At 45.2% G+C, this 12457-nt stretch overlaps 1 protein-coding gene across 2 annotated transcripts in view; it reads left to right on the forward strand.

Moving 5' to 3' along the window:
* The window catches only part of WWC1 (WW and C2 domain containing 1), a 147269-nt gene that overhangs the window by 118697 nt on the left and 16115 nt on the right, over positions 1-12457 (forward strand). For both annotated transcript variants that reach the window (XM_035013898.1, XM_035013902.1), the window contains exons 16-17: positions 5577-5729; positions 7499-7590. In XM_035013898.1, the coding sequence (XP_034869789.1) occupies positions 5577-5729; positions 7499-7590 (245 nt within the window). The remainder of the gene's footprint in view (positions 1-5576; positions 5730-7498; positions 7591-12457) is intronic.

Here is a 12457-nt window from a genome sequence, read left to right on the forward strand (position 1 = left end):
TTCTCCTGGCTCTCACCTGGCCCCTCCCCACTCCCACCTGAAGCCGGCTTCTCTCACCGGTTACTCGGTTACTCGGGCTTTCTCCTCTCTTCAGTCGTCCCTCCTCCACTGGATCTGGCCTGTCAGTATACCAACATGCTGTGAATGCCCCAATGCTTAAAAGAAACCCAAAAAGCAAAAAAAGAGAGCAGCTTTTTACCCATTTCTCCCTCCACGTCCTACCTTGTTTCTTTTCCTTTATAGCAAAATGTGGAAAGGGTGTTCATGTTCTCTCTGTAAGCCAGCTCACACGGGATTTTGTCCTCCCCGTCCCACCGGAAATGTGCACGGCAAGGTCATCAGTGGCCACTTCTCCATCCTCATCTCCCTTGGCTGGTCAGCTGTGTTTGGTTCAGTTGCTCTGCTCAGCGAGTCTTCCTCGGCATCCTTTGCCCTGACTTGGCCTCCAGGACACCTTGCTCTCAGCGTCCTTCCCTCATCACTGGCTTCTCTGTCTCCGCTGATTCTTCTCGGTTCCCTGACCGCTGTATGTCGGAGGGCGCCAGGGCTCAGGCCTCTCCCTTTTCCATTTGCATCCCCTGCCCTGGTGATTGAGATCCCTGTCCTCCAGCGTCCAACACCATGCCAGATGTATGGCTCCAGCCTGGGCCTCTGCACTCGCAGCTGCATTACACCCCCCTGTCTGTTCCACATCTTCTCCTGCCTGTCCAGGAGGCATCTCAGATGAACTTGTCCACAACCACACCCCTGATCTTTCTTCCTGTGTCTTCACTGTCTCAGCTGACAGCAACCCCGTCCTTCCACCACCCAGGCCAGAGACCACAGGGTCTTTGACCCTCTCCACCCCACATCCAGTCCTTTAGGAACTCCTGGCAGCTCCATCTTCAAAAGATCCCAGGCCCCAGCCGTTTACCCCTGCCCCACTGCCATCTGTCACCTGGATCGTGTAGCACTCTACGGGGTCTCCCTGCATCTGTCCTTGCCTCCCTTCATCTCTTCTCTACATGGTAACCAGAGTGATCCTAGTAAATTGCAAATCAGTGCATATGACTCCTCTACCTACAACCTTACAGTAGCTTCCGTCCCTGCCCAGAGTCAACTCCCGGGCCCCTTGCCTGCCACCCCCGCCCCCAGGGCCCTCAGGGATTTGCCCCTTATTATCTCCCAGATTTCATCCCAAGACTCTTCCTCCATCCTCCTTGTGCCCCTTGAATACATAAGCATGCTCCCCGCTGCAGGCCTTTGCACTTGCTGTCCCCTCTGACCGGAATTCTCTTCTCCCAGATACTGATAGGCAAGGCTCACTCCCCCTGCCCCATTCTGGGCTTGACCCAAAAGTTACCTTCTCAGTGAGGTCTTCCTTCCTTCCCCCTCCCCTCTCTTATCCACCCTTACTCCCTTTTCTCTGTATTATTTTTCTCTGTGCCACATTCCCCCACCTAGCATTTGTCTATATCACAGATTTTAGGGGATACGTGATTTTCACATTTTATCAAATCTCTAAAATCATGATGCAGTTTATACTAGATGACAGGTCATAGTTTAAATGGTAACTATTTTTCTTTCTTAGAGTGCAGGAAATAGTATATTGCATAATTGATGGCATCTTAGATTCCATGAAACACAATATAGTATTTACTTACTGATTTGTTTATCTGATTCCCCCAGACTGGAATGTAAGTTCATGAGGGCAGAGATTTTTATCTGCCTTAAATTCTCCTGTATCCCCAGGACCCAAAACAGTGTCTGGCACATAGAGGCCACTTAGCATGTGTGTGTGTATTGAATAAATAAATGAATGCCCCCAAAGTGAATCGTTTACCAAAGTGGACCATATTCTCACCTATAAGCCAGCCCAAAATAGACAGCGTTGTCCTGTTGGAATTCATAGTAATCTGATGGCAATGTTACACCTCAAAGCTGTCGTTATATTCATTCCCCCTTGCCCCTCAAACATGGCCTGGCAAGTTCTGAACTGTAATATCTGATGCATTTGCCTATCTTTGAGCCCCTTGGGGGCAGAATCTTGTCTTACATGTTTCTATGTAAGCCTGCTGCAAAGTGCTCGGAGGATATTTATTAAATGAATAAATGAGTAATATACACAAATTTGTGTATAGTTAAATGTATTACAGGTGCCTAAAATACACCAGGCATTCAATACCTGAATTGACCCTAGTCGTGCAGGTGGGAGTTATTTACCTTGTTTTCCTCACTGGACTACTCACCGCTGTTGTAGAAATTAACCTTTAGCCACACGATGGGCTTGCACAGTCCATACCATGCCCTGGTCCATCCTAACAGAAGGAAAGACTGGGGAAAGGGATCCCAGGTAGGTTGGAGAGGCCCCTCCTCGTCCCAGGGCCATTACTTGGTTACTGGCCCACTTCACAAACTGGCTTGTGGCGTTTCTACTACCCGCTGGCACAGCCACTGTCGTGTTTGGGGATGGTGAGTCCGCCAAACCCCACACCTGCTCAGGGCTCTTCAAAAGAAGGCATGCTGAAACAATAAGGCCTCTGAGGAATGGTGAGAATTATTTTATCATTCTTGCCATGAAGGATGTATGTCACCGGAAATAAATCGTCTCCCTGGGAGGTTATATTCAGTTAGGTTAATTTGGTGGTGTTTGCCTTCATCTTAAGGCATCCATTTACACAGGGTGCCTGGGTGGCTCAGTCGTTAAGGCATCCATTTACACAATTCAAAGGAAAACTGTATAGAAAGATTAACTAAAGAGAAATCTTGTTCCCCCTGCCCCTTGCATCCAATCTGCCCACCTATCCTGGATAGCTAACCACTTTGGTTAGTGTTTTATCTTTCCATCCTTTCCTGTTGCACATATGTTCCTGTGAGAATGTTCAGGCTCCCTTGCACCTCAAATATGGTGCAAAATATATGTATATATAGAGAGATAATGTATTATTCTCATCCCTCCTTCCATTTCTTTTTTTTTTTTTTTTTTTGAGAGAGAGAGAGCGCAAGAGAGGGGAGAGTCGGAGAAGCAGACTCGATGTGGGACTCAATCCTGGGACTCCAGGATCATGACCTGAGCTGAAGGCAGTCACTTAACAAACTGAGGCACCCCCTCTTTCCATTTCTTATACAAAAAATAGCATACTGCATATTCCATTCTGCACTGTTCTGGGTTTTTTTTTTTCCCCTTAACAATACAGCCTGGAAATCTCTCCACATCAGCACCTAGAGATCTTCCTCATTTTTTGTACATAGCTATTTAATATCCCATTGCATAGATATATTATAGTTTATTCCTCCAGTCTCCTGTTGCTGGAGCTTTGAGTTGTTCAAAATCTTCTACACTGGTCTTGACGATGATTTTTTGGATCTCACTCCAAAAGCACAGGCAACAAAAACAAAAACAAGTGGGACTACGTCAAACTGAAAAGCTTCTGCACAGCGCAGGAAATCATTGACAAAATGAAAAGGCAACTACCAAATAGGAGAAAATATCTGCAAGTCATGTATCTGATAAAGGGTTAATATCAAAAGTGTATAAAGCACTACAACTCCATAGTAAAAAAAGCAAACAATCCAACTTAAAAATGTGCAGAGGTTCTAAATCATCATTTTTCCAAAGAAGACATACAGAAGGGCAACAGGCACATAAAAAGATGATCACCATCTCTAATCATCAGGGAAATGCAAATCAATATCACAGTGAGATAGCACCTCACACTTCTTAGAATGGCTATTATCAAAGAGACAAGAGAGAGCAGATGTTTGCAAGGATGTGGAAAAAAGAAAAGCCTTGTGCACTGTTGGTTGGGATGTAAATCATTATGCAGGGCCGCTGTGGAAAACCGTAGGGAGGTTCCTCAAAAAATTAAAAATGGAATTACAATGTGATCTAGCAATCTCACACCGGTATATAAACAAGGTTTTGAAGAGATTCTTGCACGTTGTGTTCATAGCAACATTATTCACGACAGTCAAGAGACAGAAGCAACCCGAATGTGTATCCGTAGATAAATGGATTAAAAAATGTGGTCTCTGGGGCGCCTGGGTGACTCAGTTAAGAGTCCCTACTCTTGATTTTGGCTCAGGTCACAATCTCAGGGTCATGAGATTGAGCCCCATGTCGGGCTCTGTGCTGGAGCCTGGTTAAGATTCTCTCCCTCTCCTTCTGCCCCCACCTCCCCAGCCTGGCTTGCACGCACATGCTCTCTCTCAAAAAAAAAAAAAAAAAAAAAAAATGATCTCTGTATATAATGGAATATTATTCAGCCTTAAAAAGGAAAGAAATCCTGACACATGCTACAACACGAATGAACCTTGAGAACATTATGTTAAATGAAACAAGCCAGTCACAAAAAGACAAATATAGTTATATGAGGTATCTCAAGTAGTCACATTCATAGATACAGAAAGTAAAATGGTGGTTACTAGGGACCAGGGGAAGGGAAAAGGGAAATTGCTTAATGCGTATGGAATTTCAGATTTGCAGGATGAAAAAGTACTAGAGATCAGTTTCATGATGTAAATATAAACACTATTGAACTGTACACTTAAAAGTAAGTAAGAGGGCAAATTTTATGTGACAACATGGATGGACCTTGAGAACATACTAAGTGCAATAAGCCAGAGAGAGAAAAACAAATACTGTGTGATCTCACATGTGAAATCTAAAAAACCAAATTCATAGAAACAAACAACAGATTGGTCGTTGCCAGAGGTGGGGAAGTAGGGGAAATGGGTGAAGGTGATCAAAAGGTACAACTTCTAGTTATAAAATAAATAAGTTCTAGCCATGTAATGTACAGCGTGGGGACTATAGTTAACAACACTGTATTGCATATTTGGAAGTTCTTAGGACAGATCTTAAAGCTCTCACGTGAGGTGATGCATGTTAACTGAACTTGCTGTGGTAATCATTTCACAATACATATTATACCAAATCTTTAATTTTTTTTAAAGATTATATTTATTTACTTGACAGAGAGAGACACAGCGAGAGAGGGAACACAAGCTGGAGGAGTGGGAGAGGGAGAAGCAGGCTTCCTGCGGAGCAGGGAGCCCGATGTGGGGCTCGATCCCAGGACCCTGGGATCATGACCTGAGCCAAAGACAGACGCTTAACGACTGAGCCATCCAGGCGCCCCCCAAATCTTTATTTTTTTAAGTAAATTCTACACCCAACCTGAGGCTCAAACTCCCAACCCTGAGATAAAGAGTCCCATGCTCTACCAACTGAGCCAGCCAGGGGACCCCCAAATCTTTATGTTGTACAACTTAAACTAGTACAATGTTACATGTCAATTATATTTCAGTAAAACTGGGGCACAGGAGATGGTAAATTTTATGTTTTTTATCATAATTTTTTAAAAAAGAAAAATGCGTACAATAGGTGTTCAATAAAGATTTGATGAATGAGTAAACCAATGAATAAGTTAGTGAATGAGTGAGTTATGGAAAATGATTCATAACTAGTCCTTTCCTCTTCCCAGAAGCTCCCATCCCCTCTGGGGGTGTTTTTCCTACTTTCCCCAGGAGCGGAATTCCCCAGAATACCTTGTCAAGCCCTGGCTTATACTCTTGCCTTTTCCCATCCTCAACAGGGAGGTGCCCAGATCAGCCTGGCTGAGGTCTGTCGGTCTGGGGAGAGGTCGACTCGCTGGTACAACCTCCTGAGCTACAAATACTTGAAGAAACAGAGCAGGGAGCCCAAACCAGTGGGAGCTAAGGTCCCCACCCCAGGGCCTGAAGGCACGGTAAGCTGGGCCCCGGGTTGGCCCCACCCTCCTATGTATGCAGCACCTGGATGGTTGGAAGGAAAAGCCTCTCCCAGAATTGGAGAGGGCTGGGCATCAGAAGTGGGGGAAGCAGCAGAGGGTTTTGGAACAGAGAGGGAGAGGAAGACAGGATAGGAGGAACCTCTGCCAAGGGGCAGGTAGCCCCCCATCTGCACATCTTCCACATCTGTGCTCTCCCCTTCTGCACTTTGCTTGACATAATAGAACTTGGCCAACAAAAACCTTAATTTATGTGTTTTTTTTAGTGACGTGGAGAAGGAAGGAGAAATCCGTGCAAGATAGAAAATTAACCTTTATTGAGGTGCCACTATCTGCGTAGTGGTCCCTAGTGGAGCCTTGCTCTAAGAGGCAACAGAAAGTCACAGGAGGGACAGTCAGAAGACTGGGTGTTTGTTAGTTGGGTGACAGGTCAATCATTTCACTTCTCTGAGCCTCTGCTTTTTTCATGTCTAATCTGAGTCTGAAAAAGGTTATTAGGAGGGTTTGAAGAAGTACATGTAAAGAACAGTCAGTACTTGGTTACTTTGGATAGTCATTGCCCAGAATTTCAGGGGAAGGGATGGGCTAGGTCATACAGGTAAGGATAAGTGTAAGGATTAAATCTGTTTCCTCCTCATCACCTCCACCTCCTTTTTCATCCTTCTCCTCATTTTCTGCACTTCCTTTTGTGTTGGGCACTGTCCTGTTTATAATGTGCCATTTACCAAGGCTCAGAAAGGTTACCTAAGGACATACATACATCCAGTAAGCAACAAAGCTAGGTCTCCCTCACTCCAAAAAGAGTCTGTGAGCTGGTAAAGGTCTTGAAAACATCCTCTGCTTTCTAGAGCGTGTCCTTGGGTGAGTGACGTCAACCCTAGACACATTCGTTTCCTTGTTCCCATTTCTAAAGGGAATAATCATAAGCTCTACCTATCAGAATAGTCGTGACGATTAGATAAGATGCTATACATAAGCTATCTATCAGTGCAGGCTGTATACCAGGCCTTCAATGGATTTTTCTTCCCTCTTCCCCAAAAGAAAATTTCAGGGAGGTTTCAGGCTCTGGCCCACACTACCAAGGGTGTTTGCAAATTAACCATATGCTCAGAAAACTACAAGATCAGTTTTTGCTTTACTGTTAGTTGCCATTTACTAAGTGCTAATTATGTTCAGTGCTCTTCTATATACCATATGGACATATTCTCAATTAATCTTCATAACCACCCTTTGTAGTAGTTATTAGAAATTACTGTAGAGGAAACTGAGTCTCAGAGAGGTTTCCTCAAGTCACATAGGCTTCCCCACTGTAGACACCATTCAGTATAGATATTCTTCCTCCAGGAAGTCTTCCCTGAATGCAACCTCCAAGCTGACTTTGCCCTTGCTCCTTTGTTCCAAAACGTCACATTGTTTTGTTATTGACAGTTCATGTGATGGTCTCCCCGACTATACTATAATTTCTTTACAGCCAGAGACCTGTAATTCTGCCTCCCTAACTACTAAACTAGACTGTCTTCCAAAAGTCTGTCCATGCATACAGGGGCTATTCTCAGGAGAACTGCCAGTTAGATGAACTGAGTGCTGTATTTCCAGTTTATAAGTGACCGTGGGGCAAGGTGCTTACCCACCCTGGTCTTCAGTTTCACTCCCAGTCCAGGGGGAGGGTCACACTCTGAGCTCTGATTCTTGCCGGGTGAGGTGGCCCCAGTGGCATGCAGATGAAGCCATGGGCTTTGTCTCCACAGGACGCCGTGTCTGCTCTGTTGGAACAGACGGCAGTGGAGCTGGAGAAGAGGCAGGAGGGAAGGAGCGACGCACAGACCCTGCAAGACAGCTGGTAAGTGAGCGCTCCCCTCCGGAGCCTCCGGAACTGATCTGGCGTGGACCTGGACACAGCAATGAGATGCCCAAACTCCAGGGCAACCAAGAGGAGTGTTCCCCTGGGAAAACTGAGAATCTCTCTCCTCACAGGTTCTCTACAAGGCAACATGGCAGTGCAATTGACCCTTGAACAACGCAGGGGCTGGGGCAGCAAGCCGCGGCACAGTCAAAAATCGACATAGAACTTTTGACTCCCCCAAAACTTCACTACTAACAGTCTACTGTTGACCAGAAGTCTTACCAATAACATGAACAGTGCATTAACACATACTTTGTATGTTATATCTATGATAAACTGTATTCTTACAAGAGAGTAAGCTAGAAAAAAAAGGTTTTTTAAAATTTTTTTTTAAAGATTTTATTTATTTGAGAGAGAGAGAGAGCACAAGCAGGGGGAGCATCAGGCAGAGGGAGAAGCAGACTCCCCGCCGAGCAGGGAGCCCGATGTGGGACTCGATCCCAGAACCCTGGGATCATGACCTGAGCCGAAGGCAGACGCTTAACTGACTGAGCCACCCAGGTGCCCCTAGGAAAAAAATGTTAAGAAAATCATAAGGAAGAGAAAATATGTATCCAGCACTGTAGTATATTTATCAAAAAAGTCCATCTATAAGTGGACCTATGCAGTTCAAACCCGTGTCGTCCAAGATCAACTGTATATAGCCTGATAAAATGGTTCCCAGAATTTTGTCCCAATTGGTCGTTTTGTGATCTATAAATCACTCGTGCTACTTCACATATTAGTGTCTGTGTTTACTCACTTACATTTATTTTGGTGTAAAAAAAAAAAAGTTATATTACTATATATTGAAAGTAAGTATAACCTGCCATAAATTGAAGATGTTTCAATAAGGAATTGCATTTGACTGCTAGGAACAGAGAGTAGAAATAATAAGCTTAAATTAAGATAGTTTATTTCTTTGTTAACTTACAAAGAAGAATGGGAAGAAGCAGTCTCAGTTTCATCTGTCAGCTCCATGGTGTTGCTGGGAACCCAGGCTCCTCCTCTCCTTCCTCTTTGTTCTTCTTACTGGGTGACTGCCATCATCAAGGCTGCTTTATAGCTCAAAATGGCTGCTGACTCACCAGCCATCAAGCAGGCATCAGAAAAATCGAAAGACAAAAGATGTGCCTGTATGCCTTTTAACCACGGAGCATTCCTCGGAGTCCCACCCAGCAATTTCTGCTTGATTCTCATTGGCCGAGCTAAGCCATTTGGCCTAGCTAACTGCAAGGGAGGCTGGGAAATGAGGTCTGTGAAGTTGGGAAGAAAGTGGAAGTGGATCCTGGGTAGGCCATGAGCCAAGTCTGCCTCAGAAGGTAACTGGAAAATTAAATGTAATGAAAATCAAGCAAGAGTATAAAACCCGCCTGGACCTACTGCTCACTAAGGCTCTGGGCCTGAGGTCTTCTCTCGCTGTTAAACAGGAAGATTAGTCAGTGTTCCGGCAATATTAAAGACATGCGCTGCCAGAGACTTCTCGGTGTCCAAAGGAGAACCAGAGACAGCTTTCTCTCGGTGTGTTTCGAGGCTGCTCAGCTCTTGTATCCCAAAAGAGAGGTCTCCTCACACATTTAGGAAACAATGGTATAGACCAGAGTTCAGACCTTAGCTTCGTCCTGTTTTGGTCACCTTTGGCAAAGCATCTTTAACTTTTTCTTGCAGTATGACACGCTTACATAAAGTTCCCCTGAGCGTACAGTTCAGTGAATTTTCAGAAACCTAAGTACCCATGTAACCAGCATCCAAATCCAGAAGCAGAGCATAACCGGCTCTCCAGAGCCCATGGCGGGCTTCCTCTCAGCCACTACCCTCCACCGCAAGGGCAGCTGCTGTCAGGCGAGTCATCTAACTTCGTCGGAGCCTCATCTGGAAAAGCGGGGTATCCACCGGCTGCGTGGGCTTAACTGCAGGCGGTTGAAGGGAAAGCCACCGTCATGAAGATAAAGTGCAAAGCTCATGGTGGACGCTCAGTAGATGGTAGAAATTATCACTCGGAAAATGAGAAGGAAGTCTGTTAACTACCAGCTAGGTAGGGAGAGGGCAAATCCCATCTCAGAAACGACCAGAACCTGTGACTTTGCCCTCTGGAGGAAGTATGGTCGGGCTTTAGTGCACGTGCTCTGAATGCAGATAGCTAGGGATTCGGAGTCTTGCTCGGTCAGCTTCCTGTGGGATCCTCGGTCTGGGTGAGGCCCGAGCACCAGTGAGTTTTAAAAAAGCTCCCTGGGTGACCCTAACGTGCAGTGAGGGCTGACAGCCATGGCTCTAAACCTCCATTTCCGCCTCCATGAAATACAGATTTAAAGAGTGGCCACAATGCATGGGATATTCTGTAGACTCAATAGAATTATGCATGCTAAGCACTTAGCACAGACTTTGTCCCACAGGAAACACTCAGTAGCTCTTCTGTATTATTCTGTTACAGCCCCTGGTTATACATTTGGTCTCAGAAAGGGCCTTTCCATAATATCTTTTATTCCAGGGGTCAGCAAATGTTTTCTGGAAAGGATCAGATAGTAACTATCTGCTTCATGGGCCATGCGGGTTCTGGTGCATCTATTCATCTCTGTGGTTGTGCTGTAAAAGGAGCCCTTGATGGTACATGCACTAACCATCATGTCTCTGCCATTGAAGTTTCACTTATGGATGCTGAAATTTGAATTTCATATAATTTGCACATGTCATGAAATATCATTTTCTTTTGGATATTTTTTTTTTCCAGCCATTTAAAAATATAAAAGCCACTCATAGCTTGGGCTGTCCAAAACTGGCAATGGGCTAGATCTGGCCCACAGCCTCACCCCTCTTTTACTCTTCTCCTTTACCATTTTATTTCTCCATGTGATAAAGGGTAGGGCAAGGTTCCTGAATTTTCGTATGTTCATTTGTTTGCTGTAGGGCTCTCTCTCAACTGTCTCAATTTCTCTCTTTCCTTCTTTCTCTCTCCTTGTGTCCCTTTCTTTCGCTGTCTCTCCTCTCCCTTTCCATCCCTTCCTACCTCCCCTTTCCTTCCCCCTCCCTCTCTTGTCCCTCCCTCTCTCGTCTCTCCCTCTCTCCCTCTCTCCCTCTCTCTCTCTCCCTCTCTGTGGCACACTGCTGGGCAGGGCTGGGCTGGGCTGGGCTGTGCAAAGGTCTGATGCCGGAAATAGGCCCAGGACCTGTCTTCCAAAACCCTGGCACAAGATCAGTGATTTCTGCCAAATTCCAAGCTTGTGGTGAGACTTTTCAAGCCATCCCCTAGCAACTGCCTTCTGTTCTCTCTCCCCCTTTGCGGCCCCCTCTCTCCCCACCCCTGCCATTCAAACTTCCCTAGACATGGACTCACAAAGAGGACCAGGAATCCCAGAGCTGCTGTACTGGAGTAAATCCATCTGCAGCCCCCCTCCCCCCAGACTGGAGGCTTCTTCTGGTCCTGGAATGTTAACTAGCTTTGCTGTGCCTGCTCTGCTCCGGAGTCCTGTGCGGAGGTCCCCCAAACACTGGCCCTGTTCTAATTTCTGCTCCGTCTCTCTCAGCACCCAAGGGCCAGGGTGCCATAGTTACTCCCTCCTTTTACTTGTTTAGGTTTCTTTAGTGCATTTAATCACAAGCCTGGATTTTTTTTTTTTTTAAGATCCACAAGCAAAACAAAATTCTAAGCGTATTAGAAAATATAAGAGACCATAATCACAGACAATGCTAATCACAGACAAACTCCTGTGTTTGCCTCCTTGGGAATTTGTGTGTGTATGTGTGTCCAGGGCAGAGGTTGAGAAATGGCATTGCTGGGTCCCAGGGCACGTGTGCTTTATATTTTAATAGGCATTGCAGAATAGTTCTCAAATAAGATTGTACTAATAAATGCTCCCACCAGCAGTGATTAAGAGTACCCTTAAGCCTACACCCTCTCTGATGCTCAATATAATCTAACTACAGTACTTAATCAATAATACGTACATATTTTATTTTAGCAGATACTGCTAAACTGACTTCAGAGTGCAAATTGGCTCCTCTGAGGTACACTCCCTGCAGGGATATGCCTATTTCCCATGCCTTCACCAGCACTTGATATGATCTCATATCTATATATTTTGCCACTCTAAAGGGTGAGAAGATGTCTACTTTAATCGTGTTTCTCTTGACAGTTGAGATTTTTTTTTTTCCCCTTTCAGGAAATATTTAGATCAGATTCATGGTCAGAAAGAAAAAACTTCCATAGTGGTCAAGCACTTAGTGGGGTTGGACAGATTGGATGGGAAACCTGGCTGCACCCCTTAGTGGTCTGTGATACTGGACAGGGCCTAGAAACTCTCTGATCCCCAGCTTTTGAATCTGTAAAATGGAAACAGTAATTGCTTTCAGTGTTCTTGTAAGGCCTTAGCACAGCACCTGGTGCTTATTAAGCCTTCAATAAATGCTGGTTAATGTGGCATCTGCCAAATTCTTAGGGAGGTGCTCGTCGTGCATTCCCATGTTTAATGGCCCTTTTATGAGTAGATCGAGAAGCTGTGGGGCAAAGGAGGGAGAGCAAGGGGTGTCCATTAGCTCTGGTCCCCATCTAAGGGCAGGGGAGGTTTTAGTCCTGTGGCTGGGGCTGGAGATCCAAGAAAATCCCAAGGGAGATTTTATGCTTGTCCACAGTCTCACTGAGCCAGCTAACAGGATGTCAGATTCTCTGCTTTTGGCTCAAATTCCTTCAGCTCAGTATGGCAACACTGTCTCCTGCTGATCAGAAGCCTGGTGATTATGTATGTCTTTGAGAAGATGGGACTAAAGATAAAATAGTAATTAACAAATGCAGTCCATTTGTCACAACTCCTCCCAACCATGGAGTCCAAAG

The sequence above is a fragment of the Mirounga leonina genome, unplaced genomic scaffold (assembly GCF_011800145.1).
Source record: "Mirounga leonina isolate KUSES-001 unplaced genomic scaffold, KU_Mleo_1.0 Mir_104, whole genome shotgun sequence".
NCBI lineage: Eukaryota > Metazoa > Chordata > Mammalia > Carnivora > Phocidae > Mirounga > Mirounga leonina.